Source organism: Gracilinanus agilis, chromosome 1, assembly GCF_016433145.1.
Source record: "Gracilinanus agilis isolate LMUSP501 chromosome 1, AgileGrace, whole genome shotgun sequence".
Classification (NCBI taxonomy): Eukaryota; Metazoa; Chordata; class Mammalia; order Didelphimorphia; family Didelphidae; genus Gracilinanus; species Gracilinanus agilis.
Genome location: NC_058130.1, coordinates 150,374,602 through 150,392,956, shown reverse-complemented (window position 1 = coordinate 150,392,956; position 18,355 = coordinate 150,374,602). Strand labels below are relative to the sequence as shown.

Sequence of the window (18,355 nt, the reverse complement as noted above, 5' to 3'; positions counted from 1 at the left end):
CCTCCCAATAACTGCTTTAATTTCTTCTTCATTGGTTGTGATATCACCTTTTTCATTTTTGATTCTGGTAATTTGGTTTTTTCCTTTCCTTTTTAAAATCAAATTAAGGATTTATCTATTTTGTTTATTTTTTCATAAAACCAGCTCTTTGCCTTATTTATTAGTTTGGTGGTTTTCTTGTTGTCAATTTTATTTATCTCTCCTTTGGTTTTTAGGATTTACAATTTGGTGCTTATTTAGGGGATTTTAATTTGTAAGTCATTTATTCTTTCTGGGCTTCATTTGCCTTTTCTGTAAAATTAGGAGGTGTTGATTTCAAATTCCTTCCTACTCTAAATCTATGATCCCATGGCCCATTTCTCAATAAATGCCCCACTTCTCAAGCACTGGATTTATATGGATTGGATTCAGTCCTGGGAAACTTAATGAATCACTCTAATTGGCTTGTGCCTGACACCTAAGGTCTCCTTACAAATGCCAGAGTCTGGTCTAGGTCTTTATCACCTCTCACCTGGACTACTGTAATAGCCTCCCTCCCTCTCTCTCTCTCTCTCTCTCTCTCTCTCTCTCTCTCTCTCTCTCTCTCTCTCTCTCTCTTTATATATATATATATATATATATATATATGTATATATATATATGTATATATGTGTATATCTTCATTTGTGAACCCTTTAAGTTGATTTCTCTCTTCTAAATTAAAGGCCATCTTATGGCCTCCAAAAATATCAGAGTTAGAACTTTAGAGACCAAAGATCATAGATCTAGAGAGTTGGAGGGAACCTCAGATGCCATCTAGTCCAATCTTGTCATTTTACAATGANTCTTTCTTTCTTTCTTTCTTTCTTTCTTTCTTTCTTCTCTCTCGCTCCCTCCCCTTCTTCTTCCCCCTCTTCCCCTCCCATCTCTTTCTATAGCATTGTTAGCTGATGTCACTCCCTCACTTAAAAATCTTCAATAGCTCCTTATAAATGTGCTTGACATTTATAAATTTCTTTAATGTTCATAGTGTAGTTTATACACATTTAATTTGAGTTTCATAAAAGTGCTATGGGTTAGATACTATGGAAAGTCCCCATTTTATAGGTTTAAAGAGTCTAGACCAGTGATGGGCAAACTACAGCCATGGGCCAGATGCAGCCCCCTGAAATGTTCTGTCCTGCTGTGTGACATTATTCCCAATCTGATGAATACAATGAGTAGGATACAATACAATGAAATTTCGAAAGAGTTGCCTTGAAAACAGACTGACAGATGAGCATTTCCTTTCCTTTGGCCCCCTCTTTAAAACGTTTGCCCATCACTGGTCTAGACAAGTTGTCAATTGTGCAGCTGGTCAAATATATAAGGCAGGCTAGGAACTCTGCTTTTCCTCTCCATTACTTACTTCTTCCTCTGTACCATGAAATTTTTCACAATGCAGTCTCTATTTACTTTTCCAGTCTTATTTCCTGCTTGTCTCCTTTATCACCATCAACTGTAGCAAAACCGAATTACTTGTGCTGTCTCTCTTCTTAGAATGGCCTCCCCAACCCCTTGCTTTCCTTATGTCACTATTTTCTGATATTGGTACATAATATACCATTTATCGCAATATTTTCTAAGAATAGTGGTACGGACAGGAACTAGATTTGTGATTTATTTAGTACTGGGAACTTCAGGATGAGGAAAGTCCCTCTACCAATGCAGACTGGGATCTTCATTGCTAGACTCTCATAAAGAGTTGTCTAGATCTAGGTGGCTCAGTTGATCAAGAGTCTGGCCTAGAGATGGGAAGCCCTGAGTACAGATCTGACCTCTAATACTTCCTGGGCAAGTCACTTAACCCCCATTGCCTACCTTACCACTCTTCTGCTTTGGAACCAATACATAGTATTGACTATGACAGAAGGTCAGGATTAAAAAAAAGAGTTGTTTAGGGCATTAAGGGTTTAAATGATTTACCAAAGATCACACACTAATATGTGTCAGAGGTGAGACTTGAACTTATTATATCTTCTTGGCTCCCAGCTCTCTATGCTACCTGTATCTTGATGATGACACAATAAAATATATAAGACTAAACATATGCAACATATAGGACATAATTAAATATTTGAGAAATCAGAAGGCACATGAGGGTCTTGTAGTATCTCAGGTCATAATTATGGACATTACTTATCATTGCACCATGGTAATCGCAGTTTACACTACAGTCACCATATGTTATTTACTTACACTTCCTGACTTCCATCTGGCTAGCTTCAAAGAATGCTTCATCTTGGGATAAGAATCTATGGAAACATATGTTTGAAGAGGGGCAGAATGGTCGACAATATTGAATTTTTGACAATATTATCTTTTTTCTTTAGTAGTAATTATTTAGCACTAGATCTGTTTTAGATAAACTGATGCCCAAATGGAACCATATTTCTGTGCCCAGATGAAGAGTATTATTTTTCTGTAAGATAAGTCCTGTGGTTGCTATCACGAAACACTTTTGGACAGCTATGAGTAAAAATAGGGAGTTTCCTCTTACCTTAAGATTATTAGCAGCTTCATTTAGTTGGTTGATGTTGCCCACTTCCTGTTTCTTCTTCAAGGCTAGCTGCTTCAAACACTTTTGAATGGATTTCTGTGTAAGAAGTTTTAGAAAAACATTATCACTGTTGAAACTTCAGAGCTATTCACCTGCCCTCTTACCAAAGCTTGCCACTTCTTGAATGGCAAAGTCTGACTATCTGTGTAGTTCCATCAAAGGACCATAGATTAAGAGGTAGAAGAAATCTCAGAGGCCAACAAGTCCAGCTCTCTCATTCTACAGATAAGGAGACTGAAGCCTAGAGAGGTTTAATAACTTGCTATAATTGCACAGCTAGTAAATATCTGAGGGAGCCTTTGAATTTCCACCTTCCATTTAATTCCAAGCCCAGTGCTTGGAATAGTCTTTAGTGAAGACTCTAGTTGTGTCCTTTCCAAATAATTTTAGTGTTTCCTGTGATTGTATCTCCCTACGTCTTCATCCAGTTCACTCTTCCCCTATTTTGCTTAGTGCTGCCAAAATATCTTAGCTCATTTTTTTTACGACATCAGATCTTTCTCTCCTCTAATTTCTTTCCCCTATATTCCACTTTCCAGGCCAGTCTTCATTGCCCAATTGTGTTGATATCCCTCTTCTCTGCCAAATCAAAATTAAGTGGACTTTTATTCAATTTTCTTATGCACAATTCTATATTTTCTTACTCATTCTCCCCTACATTCCTATTGCTATGACTCATTCTAACTATCACATACAATTTTCTTTTTTAGTGTCTTAAACGTTCATCTTCTCTAGGAAGTCCTTTGTTTTTTTCTGAGGGGAGGCATTATGATAAAAATTTCCTCATTTACCTTCAAAATTGCTATAATTCCCAGCCCAACTTGGGACTTAGGAGAAAGATAATAGTGGTGACCATAAAAAAGTAGCTGCAACAAGTAGAGAATAGTGGTGAGTATCAGTTGCTGGCACACAAACCAGTGATCACTACCCATCCATGCACAGTACAGGGAAAAGTCATCAATACCACTCTAGAGCTAACCTCTTACTCCTATGCCCCCAAGAATTATGTTTCTATTCCTCAGATGTAGATCCTCAGGTGGGCTTGTCATTATTACAACTTGTTAGATGAAAGGGAGCAGTTTACAAGCAAAGAACTTTGCAGAGGAACAGAAGGAAACTTTCCCCTTCCAAATAGCAGTGAAAGGTGAACTTTTGCACTGTACATTTATTTGCTTTTTTGGACAAATATTTAAGGTCATGTAAAATGCATTGCATCATTTTTGTTGTTGTTCAGTTGTGTCTGAGTCTTTGTTTTCTTGACAAATGTACTAGAATGGTTTGCTATTTCCTTCTCCATCTCATTTCAGAGATGAGTAAACTGAGGCCAACAGGGTTAAGTGACTTGATCAGAATCACACAGCTAGTAAGTTTCTGAGACTGGATCTGAACTCATTTCTGTCTTTCTACTTTATCCACTGCACCATGTAGCTATTGCCTTACATCATAATCTTGCTAAGTTTTATATGATGTTTTGCTTAAGTTATCTCAATATGTTCTTCATAGCAATCCTGTGATGTCCTGAAGGAAACATAGATATCCCAAATTTATAACAAGTATATTGAGCTCTGAGAGATTAGATTACATGTCTTGTTCATTGCCACAACATTTGAAAATATGAGGCCATACACCAAGATAAATTCAGAATGGGAAAATGACTTAAAATAAAGAAGGAAACTATAAGTAAATTAGGTGAACATAGAATAGTATGCCTATCAGATCTATGGGAAAGGAAAGAATTTAAGACCAAGATATAGAGAATATTACAAAATGTAAAATGATAATTTTGATTACATTAAGTTAAAAAGTTTTTGGACAGACAAAACCAGTGCAACCAAAATGAGAAGGGAAGCAACAAATTGGGAAAAAATTTTATAACAAAAACTTCTGACAAAGGTCTAATTTCTCAGAGTTTTAAGGAGCTAAATTGTACAAAAAGTCAAGCCATTCCCCAATTGATAAATGGGCAAGGGACATGAAAGGCAGTTTTCAGATAGAGAAATCAAAACTATCAATAAGCACATGAAAAAGTGTTCTAAATCTCTTAAAATCAGAGAAATGCAAATCAAAAACAACTCTGAGGTACCACCTCATGCCTAACAGGTCAGCTAATATGACAACAAGGGAAAGTAATGAATGTTAGAGGGCATGTGGCAAAATTGGGACACTAAGGCATTGCTGGTAGAATTGTTTTGATCCAAACATTCTGGAAGGCAATTTGAAATTATGTCCAAAGTATTTTAAAAGACTGCCTGCCCTTTGATCTAGCCATGCCACTGCTGGGTTTGTACCCCAAAGAGATAATAAGGAAAAATGTTGGTACAAAATTATTTATAGCTGCGCTCTTTATGGCAAAAAATTGGAAAATGAGAGGGTGTCCATCGATTTGGGGAATGGCTGAACAAATTGTGGTATCTGTTGGTGATGGAATATTATTGTGCTGTAAGGAATGATGAACTGGAGGAATTCCATGTGAACTGGAATGATCTCCAGGAATTGATGGAGAGCTATAGGAGCAGAACCAGGAGAACATTGTACACAGAGACTTGATACACTGTGGTATAATTGAATCAATGGACTTCTCTACTACCAGCAACGCAAGGATCCAGGACAATTCTGAGGGATTTATGGAAAAGAACGCTATTCACATTCAGAGGAAGGACTGAAACACAGAAGAAAAAAAATTTTTTGATCACATGGTTCAATGGGGATATAATTGGGGATATAGACTGTAAATCAGTGGTTCCCAAACTTTTTTGGCCTACCGCCCCCTTTTCAGAAAAAAATATTACTTAGCCCCCTGGAAATTAAATTTTTTAAAAATTTTAATAGGGGGCAGTTGGGTAGCTCAGTAGATTGCGAGCCAGGCCTAGAGATGGGAGGTCCTAGGTTCAAATCTGGCCTCAGACACTTCCCAGATGTGTGACCCTGGGCAAGTCACTTGACCCCCATTGCCCACCCTTACCACTATTCTACCAAGGAGCCAATAGACAGAAGTTAAGGGTTTTAAAAATTATTTTAATAGCAATTAATAGGAAAGATAAATGCACCTGTGGTCATCACCGCTCCACTGGATCGCTGCAGCAGCCACCAGGGGGTGTTTGCGCCCACTTTGGGAATAACTGCTCTAAATGATCACTCTATTGCAAATGTTAATAATATGGAAACAAGTCTTGATCAATGACACATGTAAAACCCAGTGAAGTTTCTCGTTGGCTATGGGAGGAGGGAGGGAGTAAGGAAGGGAAAGAACATGAATCATGTAACCATGGAAAAATATTCTAAAACAAATAAATAAAAAGATGGAAAAATATCTTTAAAAAATAAATTAAACTAACAAAGAAAAAAAGAAAATATAAGAGGAAGGCTTTGAGTTACTGTCTCTCTTGATTGCAAATTTAGCATCCTTTCTACTATTTAATGCTACTTTGAGTTCTGCCAAAATAAAAGTTTTGAAATTTTAAAAAATCGATTATGTTCTGATTACACAAGAATAAAGTTTACAAACATGTAATAACCAATATGGGAACTGGGGGACTATAGAAGGATAGGCAGTAGGGTTCTTTTGAAAGAGTACTTGAATTTGGAGTTAGAGGACTTGGGCTTAAATCTCACCCTCATCATTTTTGTGATCTTGGGCAAGTCAATCAACTTTTTGGAGCCTTGAATTGAGAAATTACAGTGATTTAAAACTTAGATTCTTCAAACTTCAAAAAAATTCAGAAACTATAAAAACCATTGTCCTTTTGTTCTTAAGGATGAAACCTTGAGCAAACTTTTGTGTAAAAACTTCCTACAATGAAAGTTGTTCCAGAGTAGAAAGAACTTCTTTTGGTGGTAATGAGTTTCCCATCAATGCAGATTTTTAAAGAGGAGGAAGGCACAGTGGTTAGCATAGAGAACATGTTTAATATAGATGTATTGAGTGACTGACAGACTCAATTCAAAACCATCTTCTGAGGCAGATACGTTGAGTGACTTTTCCATAGTTACACAGCTAGTAGGTGTCTAAGGCTAGATTTGAATTCAGGTCTCCATGACTCTAGGCTTTGTGACAATTGGCCAATTTCATAGATGAAAAATATAAGAACTAATCAGAATCTTATAATTTATCTAGAAACAATGAAGTCTAACGAGAGAAAATAACTTGCCTAAATCCACATATCTAGTTAGCATCTGGGTTCTAATGGGGAGGGGAAGGGAGATTTCAGCATATTAAAGATAGGCAGAGGTGAAGAATCAACACAAATATTATAAAAGACTAAAACTTTAGGGAGACAGGTTGAGGTATGCAAACAGTTCACCAGTACTCCCCTGCTCTATCTCCTGATCTGATCCCCACTTTCCCTGCTTATATTTCCAATCTTGTACCTGGCTTTCCACTCATCTTGACACCTTGGATTTCCATGCTATGGAGAACCCAGATTCCTAATTCAATCCCAGTCTTTAGCTTAAGGTTAATTGTTTCCAGACTCAAGACTCACCTCTGTCTCCAGCAGAGAAATGTTCTCCACCACCAACACAACCACCTCCAGTCCTAGTAATAATGGCAACATGCTGCCTTCCTCCTCCCCCTGTATAGGATATGAACACAGTTCCTGACATCCCTCAAAAAGCCGATTGTTGGTCAACAATGTCAGGACATCCAGACATACTACAAGGTCCTCAATACCTCAAAGTTAAAGTGACAATTGCACCAGTCCCTGAAGTCAAATGAATTCCGGGCTCAGAGAGCTATTAGTTTCAGTCAGCAAAAGCCTCAGTCTTTTCATCAGTGGCAAGAAGACCTTTTGAAGATAATTCAAATTGTTCATGGTCTTCAAAATCAGAGATTCCTCACTAGAGAAAGGTTGGTAGTTCTCATGGTGTTTCACTGAACAGGGCAGCCCCCCCTTTGAGCCCCAGCCTCATTGAAAGTATCTTCCTAAGGGAAAGAGACAATTTGGATCTTATAATTTCAGAAGATGTATGTTGAAAGTTGTTATTACATGTAATCAGAAGAATAAAATATCTTTTAAAAAAGTAAGTCGGAATATCTTTTAAAAAGTAACTCATTAGTAGACTATTTTGGGGGTGAGGGATGAAAGTGTTGAGTCAGGAACTCATCAAAACCTTTGACTCCTCTATTTGGAGTGAATATTACTATCAGATTCATTAGTTTCTAGCAAGGGCTTGAATTCCTTGGCAGATTGTGCCAGTTACTTCCAGACCCTAAATCTGGATTTGGAATGAAATATCCCTGCCTCTGGTGGGTCAAGTTTTAGAGGGTTTGGCTATGCCCATCTGCAGTGAATTTGCCTTTGTTTATTTGACAATGTGTACATATCAAATGCTACCTTTTGTTATGGGCAATGTTATAGAACATCCTGCAATATACTACTCCATGCAACACAACGAGAAGAACAGGTAAATTTCTGAAGGTACCATGTCTAACTTATCTATATGAAGCACACAGTGGGTTACATAGGCAAAGATCAATCTATGGACCAGTCTGCTTGTCCTTTCAGAATCACAAGATCAAAGATGAAAGCAACCTCAGAGTCCAACTTCTGATATTTTAGAGACGAAGAAACTGAAATTCAGTAATGTTCAGTCTCTTGTCCAAGTTCATACAGAAAAGAAACATCAGAGGTAGAATCTGGAGCCAGTCCTCTTTTTTTTCTGTAGCATGCTGCTTCTTTTGTTGCATCTTGCCTCACTTGTCTACTATGACTGACCATTCCTTACAGTTTATACCTGCACTTACCTTTGACTGATTTTCACAATCAAACTTTCCCAGGCACTGAGCAGTATGGTAGAGTGTTAGATTTTAAGAATTTTAGAAATTAAATTCTGATTCCTCTCTCAGCTCTAAGCATTTTCATTGACTGATCCCTGTGTCTGGAATGTTCTCCATTATCTCCATTTCCTGGCATCCCTAGATTCCTTCAAGTCCTAGCTAAAATCTCACCTTCTATTTCCCTATCTCTCTTTATTCTAGTGTCTTCCCTCAAGTGATTGCTAACTAGTCTGTATATTTTTCTTTCTATATTTTCTCTCCCATTGGATTGTGAGCTCCTTGAAGGGAGGACTTGTCTTTTGCCTTTCTTTTTATCCCCAGTGTTTAAAACAGTGCCTAACAACATCAAATGCTTAATAAATTCTTACTAACTGAAAGAATGAGTATTCTAGAAATCTCATGCAATCCCAGTGATGGTTATAAAAAAAAATTTATGCGCTGCTGCTTCCATCTGGATCAATGCTCCAGGGACACAAGCTCCTGAAGCCCTGTGTGAGACTAAAATTTTGAGGTCCATATCTTTAAAAAAAATCTATGATTTTCCCAGAGTATTGGAGATAATTTGGCTAGACTGACACATCATTTTGCAGGACTCAGGGAAGATCACCTCACACTTCCAGCACAGCTGTATAAATTACTCATAGGAGATAGAAGTTGCCTTCAGGTATTGTCCCTAGGTCTCTCCTTGATACCAGGAGAATCAAGACATAGGAATGGATTAAGCATTGTCTAAACAAAGAAACTATTCCCATATAAGTGGCTCAATTTCAGGATCAATCTAGTTTCAGAAGTCATAACCCAATCAGCTATGTCCACTTATTGATCAGACTGGAGCTATAACCCTTGGAAAGAAATTGAAGAAGAGAATTATTTTAGCTTTCTACCTTTCCTGCCAGAGTTCTTGGGATGATGGGTAAAGAGCCAGAGAATATAGCTTGGTCAAGATGGGGAGCAGTAACAAATGTAAGTTGGCTGTCCAGATGAGGTACAATCCATTTACTTTTTCCAATGACCTCAAATCTTTCTTCTGTTGTTGGAAACAATTCATCTAGTATTCTCAAAAGAAAATAAAATAGAATCATTCCCATGAGACATTATTATAATAATAGTAGCATCATTATCATAATAATGTTTGTACAGTCTTCTTGGATTTGCAAAGTGCTTTAGTATGTAATTTCTGACAGTTAGGTGGCTCAATGTTGAGAGTGCTGGGCCTGGAATTAGAAATACAACTTCTTGAGTTCAAATTTGGCCTCAGACATTTCCTGGCTGTTTGTGACCTTGGGCAAGTCACTTAACAAGAAATTGCCTAAATTTCTTCATCTGCAAAATGAGGCAGAGAAAGAAATGACAAACCATTACAGTATCTTTGCCAAGAAAAGCCCAAATAGACTCAAAAAGAATCAGATAGGATTGAACAACAATTAGTGGATAATTTGGCTCCCATCCAAACTTTGTAGGGGAGGGGCTCTGCCATCATTTGACATGTCAAAAATATATCTTAGGAGGAAATCCCTCAAAACTATCAGGAAGTTATTTGGTCAATTGCCATTAATGAAGTGACTATTATAGTAGCCATCTTTTTGTAAGTGACTATTTTCTACAAGCAACATCAAGTTGGGGTTCAGAGTTTAGAACCCCAAAGAAGCCAGGAGTCAGTTGAAAGGCCTTAGAGCAGCACTATAAAAAGAAGTGAATCCCAAGCTAACCAACTCAGTCCTGAGTTTGGGTGAAAGGGTGGAAGGGAGGTTTTGGATAGGTCTCCGTTGAACCCTAGTAATCCTTTCCAAGATTGTGATTAGCCTGTTTCACAGTGCTGTGTCTAGCAATTCTGATCAATCTCTGTCATAACCTGCACTCTAAGATATATCTATATATCTATATATCTATATCTATATCTATATAATCATCTCAGAAGACCAACATCAGCTATTTATCATCACCTGGCCTAATTAGCTCAGTCATCCATCAGCTAGTGGTTAGAAGCTGTAACCAAGCTGAGTGTGGAATTCCACCAAAGACTTCCCTGAAAGGGGCCAGCCTAGATATTACTCATTTAGATTTAGTGTTAGACTTCCTTTAATTCTCTCTCCTTCCCCATCTTACCTAAAATCCCAGTATCCTTAGTTTATTCCTTCCTCAGTTAATTAAAGAAGCTACCTGATATAAAGAAGCTTTAGACATCTTACTGTTTGGTTCTTCACCTTCAAAAAAACTTTTCCATACTGTCTGAATTTGGCAGCTGGAGGAGTCTCCTTGCTGTGAGGGATTCTCATAGGTTTTCCACACAAATTCTAGACTGTGAATTATTCCCTATCAACTTGAGATATCAACTTCATTGGCAATATACCATCTTAGCCATATATAACAACTATGTTATATATAAGATATCTAGTCTTATGGGGAAAACCAGGGGAGTTAACTTAAATATTACATGTGGGTTCAGAAGGGTGAGTAGGAGATAGGAATGGACAATAGGTGGGACCAAACAAGTTAGGGAAACTTGGTTTAGCTGTTAAGGGAAATGACTGATAACAGAAATGACAGGTCCTAACTGTCACTCTGCCCCACCTAGACAAGGGGTCTGTGAAAACCAGCAAGCAAATGACAAGAGGGTTTGTAAAAAATTTAATTAAGGGAACTATGGTCTAAAGTAGGGGTCGGCAATGTATGGCTCTCGAGCCATATCTGGCTTTTTTGAGGGCCAGATATGGCTCTTTCTGCAGGAGCCATAAAGTCATTTTTTTTTCAGGCACTGGTACAGGAGCGCGCACTGTGAGCACTGTACGGCTCTCACGAAATTACATTTTAAAAAATGTGGTGTTTATGGTTCTCACGGCCAAAAAGGTTGCCGACCCCTGGTCTAAAGGATGGGAATAGGGGTTTCTATACTTCCAGACTATGGGCAAACCACAGGGTCAGGGGAGGGATTTATCTACATTGAACTGAGAACTAAAGCATGACAGGGCCCAAAGAATAGCAGGACTGAAGTGGGTATCCTCACAGCAGAGTCCTGACACACTCCAGTGATGTCGCAGCTCTTCCAGGACCACTATCTGAACTCCTTCGGGTGGGTAGATCTGGGAGCTAACCCAGCCCAAGTTAACCTGCAGCTCAGTTTGGGATTAATAGTCTCTACCAAAAATCTCCCACAAGTAGATGACAGTCTTCCTTCTAGATATCAGGAAATCTGGGTGCAAACTCCACTTCCTCTGAGGTCTCCCAGGGTCAGTTACAACTTGTCCCAACCGCCATGGAGTCTGTCTCAGAGAGAGAAACCACACTTCCTGTTTCCCCATTCCATTTAGAATTCTCCAGCCCTGCCTGCTAGGTCTCCAAAATAATAATTTAGTAATCTTCCTCACAAAACTAGTTGAAATCCACAGGGGAGCCATTGGGCTTGGGCCCTCTTTGTTAAGGATTCTCTAAGTTCCTGCCTGCTGGGGGACTGATATAATTGGCCCTAATATTGCCCAACCCCTGCAGGTTGAGCTAAGGAGCTGCTAATCATTTTGCAGTCTGAGAATCATCTTAACACTATATACCAGGCACTGTGCTATATTTTGAGGATACAAAAAGAGAATAAAAGCAAGATCAAACAAAACAAGCAGCAACCACAACAAAAATAGTTCCTGCTCTCAAAGAGTTCATAGTTTAATGAGAGAGACAACATCAAACCACTATGCACAAATATAAAAGATAACCTCAGAGTGAAGGCAGTAAATTAAAAAATTAAATTAAAATGAAAAGCAGCAGCAAAATCAATGACAACAACAAGGCTTCTTAATAAGTATTAGTGGAATTGAACTGAATTATAAAGTAGTATAAAGTAATAAAAAGGTCCAGATGAATTGAATTGCTGAGTCATTATCATTCCATAGGCTAAAGGACTTTAGAAAAGAGGAGAGATGGGATAGATTGGAAAAGGGACAATTTTGTCCTGATCTCCCTACCACTCCCATCCCCAAAAGGAAAAGTCTGTATACTATAGGCCAGTGAGCTTGAGTTTGATTTCAATTCCTGACAATTGATTAATCCATCAGCATTTGTTAATAATATCTTATGTGCTGGCAACATTTTAGAATACATTATTAAAGGAATGGTTAGTGACTAAGTAAAGAAAGCTCCCATCACAAAAATCACCACTGGGGTACAACAGGAGAAAGGGGCCTGGACTTGCAATCTGGGGAGCTGGGGTTTCACGGTGGTTCAACCACTTACTACCTGAGTGACTTTGGGCAAATCACTCCCCTCCCTTATTTTTGATTTCCTCTTTTATAAAATGAAGATGCTGGACTAGATGATCTCTAAGGTGCTTTCCAACTCTAAATTGATGGTCATGCTTTTATAAATTAAGAGTTAAATGGTGTGGGGGGGAGGTTCAGAGATAGGATAGAAATTGGTGGGGAAGAGGAGCTGAATAATTGCTGAAGGCTGCATAAAGGTGCTAAGACTTGAGAAAAGCTTTGGAGGATGACTAGATAATATTTTGGGGGTTTACTTATTCAGGGAGGATTAGCACCTCTAGTGTCATGGTTTAATTGAGCCTTTTTTAGGGCTCTTCATCCACCTTTTACCCAACTCTCACCTATGACTCCAAGAAGCCATAGCATGCTCAGCAGCAACACCTGGGTAAAACCATTTCAAAAGATGGGCTAAACCAGGTTAAGGGTAATCAACCACCCCCAAACCCATCAGTGATTTAAGAGGGATGTCTACCTCAAACATGTAAAGACATGTTTGAATCCCCAGGAGGAAAATGAGAATAATTTGTTCCACACCCGTGAAAGTGGCTGAACAGGTGCTCTGGAGCTTGGACAGACATCAAAGATGCCAAGGTCATCCACTACATCCTTGGCCATCACCAATTTTCCTGACCTTGAGGCTGATGACTTCGTGAAACTGCCTCACTTAAATACAAATCACGATAGTCAAGACATCACCCCCTCATGTTATCAGCCGTCTTCAAAATGGAGGAGGAACAATTACAAAATAATATTTTATTGAGTAAGGCTTGATTTGGGAAATTGGCTTTTTAGTAAGCAGGAGGCTAAAATGGTGCTCTATGTTCTTCCAAAAAGAAAGGTTGTTTTGTCGTTTCTGACTCTTCATGACACCATTTGGGGGTTTCTTGGCAAAGATACTGGAGTGGTTTGCCATTTCCTTCTGCAAATCATTTTACTGATGAGGAAACTTAGGCAAATAGGATGAAGTGACTTGCCAAGGATCACACAACTAGTAAGTATCTGAGATCAAATTTGAACTCAGGAAGATGTTTTCCTGACTTTAGGCACAACTTTCTCTTCACTGTACCACTTAGCTGCCACCTAGCTCCCCCACCAAAGAAGCATCTCTCAAAAATCTCTTCAGTGACCTACAGTTTAAATGCTATATATATACATATATATAGGAAAGGTTAGTTGATGTTGTGCCTTGGCACAGGAAGATTTAGTTCCTGCCATGCCCTGGCAACCTTACAAAGAATTGGGAAATAAAAAGAGTTGTTTCCTTGCACTCAATGGCATCTGCCTCCTGGCTCCTGCCTCCTAGTCTTTGTACAAGGTTGCCTTTCATTTCTTGGAATGCTTTCCCTTTTGAAAGCCAAAGTTGTTTAACTCTCAGCTCGTGTGCTACTTCTTACCTATCTGGTAAGGCTCTTTCCATCTCCCCAGTAATAATACATACTCTCCTCTCTCCTCCAAATTACTTTGGATTTAGTTTGTATACATTTTGTGTTTACCTATCTCAAAAGTTGCTTCCTTTGTTTTGTTTTGTTTTCTTTGTCTTTGTATCCCCAGCTCCTAGCACAATGTCTGAATGTATTGGGTATTTTAGTATCTTTTGAAATGAATGGAGTTTACACTAAAGCGGTGTTTTAAGGTTTACAAAGTACCTTTCTCTTTCAATGAGGTAGGCAGTGTAAGTATGATTATCCCATTTCACAGATGAGGAGAAACTGTAATGCATAAGGAGTTAAGTGACTTGATCAAGATAACAGCTAGAAAGTATTAGAGCGCATTGAAACGCTAGTTTCCTGATTTCGAAAGCAGCACTAGCTTCACCATCCCACGCTCACAAAACCAGAAGTTAGTTTCCTATCCTTAAGGACGATTTCCCCCTAGTTTCGATTTCTCATCGCACAGAAACATATTTGGCCAGAAGGTCATTTGGAGTGATCCAAAAAGGGGAAGGAAAAGTGGACTACAGGAGGTGGGGATCCTCTCACTCCCAGACCTGCAGTTGGAGGAAAGTGCGTGATCTGTGACTTCGCCACCGTAGGGCACAGTCTGCCCTTTTCCTCTCCAAGGGGATACCTCTTGGAGAGACTTACCTGCTTCAAAACCACTTCTTCTTGGACCAGGCGCACGGGATGGCTGCGGTGAGAGCCCAGCAGCGGACACAGGGCGCACACGCAGCGCCGGCAGCGGCTGCAGAACAGCTCGATCACCCGGCTGGGGTGCTCCGAACACAGCCAAGTGAGCGCCGGCTCGGGCCCCTCCCGCCCCACGAACTCCGCGGCTGCTGTTGCTGCCCATGACTCTGCACCGTTAGGGCGCCCGTACCATTCTCCTAGCTTCGGTGGCTTCTCAGGCTGTGCAGAACTCAGCACTTTCCCAGCCTCAACGATTTCCCAGAGTACCGGGTCTGGGCCCCGGTCGGGTGCAGCTGCTGCCGCTGGAGCTGCCATAGCCGTTTGCCTTGGGGAGGAGCAAAATGAGGAAATGAAACCTAAAGATACAGAGGGCGAGGAGGACAGAATGAGGCAGGAGCCAATTCTGCAGAACTCTGTGTAACCTTTAAGCGATGCTTTCTACTTGTTATATGAAGCCTCATTACAATAACTCAGAGAAGCAGATGGGAAGAAGCCATAACTCTCACATCAGTATGGTTGGGAGTCCCACTCTCAAAGTCCAGTTCATTTGAACAAATATTCAGTTAGCATATACTCTGGACAAGGCGCTGAGGTCCAAAGTTGCAAAAAAGATGTTCTTGCTTAGAAGGAACTTCCATTTCTACGGCACCGCCCCCTGAATAGTACTGAGCTAATCAGAGTAGGGAGGGAGACCCTTGGGGTGAGGTGGACCAGGGCCACAGGGAGGACTTGCCTTCTGTCCTAAGCGTAGAAGGAAGACAAAAGATTTTAGAGAAAGAGGGAGCTGAGGAGGGACTTCATATTTGGACTTGTGATTGACTAAGAAAGATCAATAGAATAGAGGATGTTAATGAACAATGAAACCCGGCTATTTGAGGGGATAACAACGTTTTTACTGAAGTCCCCCGGAATGAAGGCAGCAGAGAAAGACTGTGCAGCCAAGTAATACTGAATTCCTTGAGAAATAAGAAGGAATGACTGGGAGGTCCATACACAATGGCAACTCGGATTTAGATGGGATGTTGTAGAAGGGCAGAGTAAACCTCAAAGGATGATGCTGACAGTGGGAAGTAGCAGTTAGGAGAGAGAAGTATGTTGACTGGTCACTTGTCTTTAGATGAATGGAAGAAGGAACACAGCTCTGAAGAGAGTGGGATAGGGGATCTTTCTGGATTATTTTTAAAGTTTATCATAATTATAATTAGATCATAAAAATAACCATAACTGAGTTCTTAAAAAGAGCCATATTTTTTGTCAGTATTGGTAATTCCTCAACTGATAAAAATCATAACTTCTCTTCACTTTAGTAGTTTGTGAGTTGTTTCCCTGCCCCCAATTCATCACTGGCACCCAGCTTACCATTGATGAACCTCTACCATTTAGATTTTAATGTGAATATATTAAAAATACACACACACACACAATTTTTTTTCTTTTCATATTGGATCTGTGATTTCATCAAAGTGTGATTTCAACTCTTGGTTTGAAATCCCCTCCTCTAATTCAGATCAACAATTCATTTGCAACTTAATGGTGTAACAGTGGCCTGGGAACCTGGAAAGATTCCATGACTTGCCCCTTATTACTCAGCTAGTATGTATCAAAGGTAGTACTTGAAACAGATCTTTCTGACTCCAAAGGCAGTTCCTATTCCCCTAGGCCACCCTGCCTCCAAAAAAACTGAGATTTTCCTAACTTCACTCAGCCAGCGTGGGTCTGATTCAAGATTTGAATCCAGCTTTTTTATCTACTCTGTCAGGCTGCATAGTAGATAACATAGTTTCTTTGTAGGGTGTAATCGCATTATGATCCTGGGTACTCACCTCTGGATATACTCTAGTTTGTCAATATCTTTCCTACATGTAGTACCCAGAAATGAAGAGATGTGATCTTACAGGGCAGTTTTGCCCAGGGGTACTTGACATGAAAGGGGCATGCTTTCTGGGGAAGAGGAGTGCTTCCTTTCTACTTCAACTGTTTCATTCTTTCCCTTTACTTTGTAGTCCTCTCAGAGATCTGTGGTGCCTCTCTCCTAGGATATTGCCTTTTCCCCAAAACCCAACATAGTGATGTTATAAACTTGATGAATGAATGAATAAAGCATTTATTAACTGCTTATTATATGCAAATCACATACTAAGGGCTGGAGATAGTAATAAAAAAGTAAGACAGTAACTGATTTCAAGGAGCTCACATTCCAATGGGGGGACACTCTAGCTGTAAGTTAGATGGAGAAGTCTCATAGTCTTTAGGATAGAGCAGCAAAGTAGATGTTAAAGCTTCCTTAATGCCATTTCCATTGATAAAATGATTCCAGTTTCTGGTGTGGAACTATGTGATAGTGTCAGTGACTTGGAAGCAAGAACCTTCTTTTTAAAATTTCAGCAACTGTGGCTATAGCATCTTGTAGGATACATCTCTAGGGGTGGCCATCCACAGAGATACCATTTTTTTTTTTGTGACTGAAAATGCCCTTTAGACTGTTATTTCTCTAGTCCTCTGGTTCATGCCCACTGCCAGGATACCCTCCCTGGAACTGAATTCACTCCCGCCTCAATAATACCAAGTATGTATTGCCTGGATACTTTGGGTAAAATAAGATTATTTTCTATGAATCATGAAAACTAACTAGAGGTTCTGGGGGAAACCACTTTTGAACCTCCCCTTGAGTATCTCCTACCATAGCCTTTCTTTGAAACATTCCTTTCACAAATATAACTGGATTTCTAATGAAGCCTGGAGTGCTTTACGTGTTGTTTGTGAGAGGGAAATGGCTTTTAATTGGTGGAGAGGAGGCTGAGTACAATAATGCATACCTGTATGAGATTTACTGAATTGGACCAGAGATTCTTCAGGGAAAGACATGTGGTTTCAGAGATTCTTTGGGAGAGATAAAAGAAGAGAAGCTACAGACATGAAGTGGAAGCCATCTCTTCAATATGTTCCTGATTTCAAACTCAATTCCCAAGAGACTGCTAGAATAAATCTTCTTGGATGAGATGAGTCTTCTCTCTTGGTTTAACTGACATTTTCTCACTTTCGGATGAGAAACGCATTCATTCGTGTGTGTGTGTGTGTGTGTGTGTGTGTGTGTGTGTGTATGTTTTCTGGTCTACTATTCAAATCTATAGAATGTCTTCAATTTCTGGCTACTGTTTTGCTTGAATAAATGGTTTTTACTTTCTTTTTGCTCTTTGTGCAAGCAGTGTTTGGTGGGAAGGAGCTATTAGGAAATGTGCTAAGCATTACATTCTTCCTAAATTGGGGTGGCCAAGCAAGTGGCTTTCCTTCTGAACCATGAAACGGTGTATCCTCTAAACCAGAGATATTTGCAGGCAGGAGGAGGGGAGAGATAACTATAATTCTAGCCTGTTATCCCTCTCAGAGACTGAAGAAAAGGGCATCCAGCCTGGCAGTGTGACTGGGGCCTCCTTTGCCCACCTTCTCAATGGACAAGCAAGACCCTTGACTTCTCTCCCATCAGACATAGGTGGGTCAATTCCTAGATCATATCTATTCATGCCATTCAGAAGTAGCATTTATACATATAAATGACTCATGGGAGCATAAATATTTTACATAGAGAATGATGGGCCTGGAGTTTGAGTCCTGAAATCTTCAATTCACA

At 39.5% G+C, this 18,355-nt stretch overlaps 1 protein-coding gene across 1 annotated transcript in view; it reads right to left on the bottom strand.

Moving 5' to 3' along the window:
• TRIM14 (tripartite motif containing 14) overlaps positions 1 to 15,042 on the bottom strand; it is a 49,840-nt gene extending 34,798 nt beyond the window's left edge. The window contains exons 1-2 of the mRNA XM_044658251.1: positions 14,686 to 15,042; positions 2,519 to 2,614 (exon numbers count right to left, since the gene is read on the bottom strand). Of these exons, the coding sequence (XP_044514186.1) occupies positions 2,519 to 2,614; positions 14,686 to 15,042 (453 nt within the window). The remainder of the gene's footprint in view (positions 1 to 2,518; positions 2,615 to 14,685) is intronic.
• Positions 15,043 to 18,355: the final 3,313 nt, after the last annotated feature.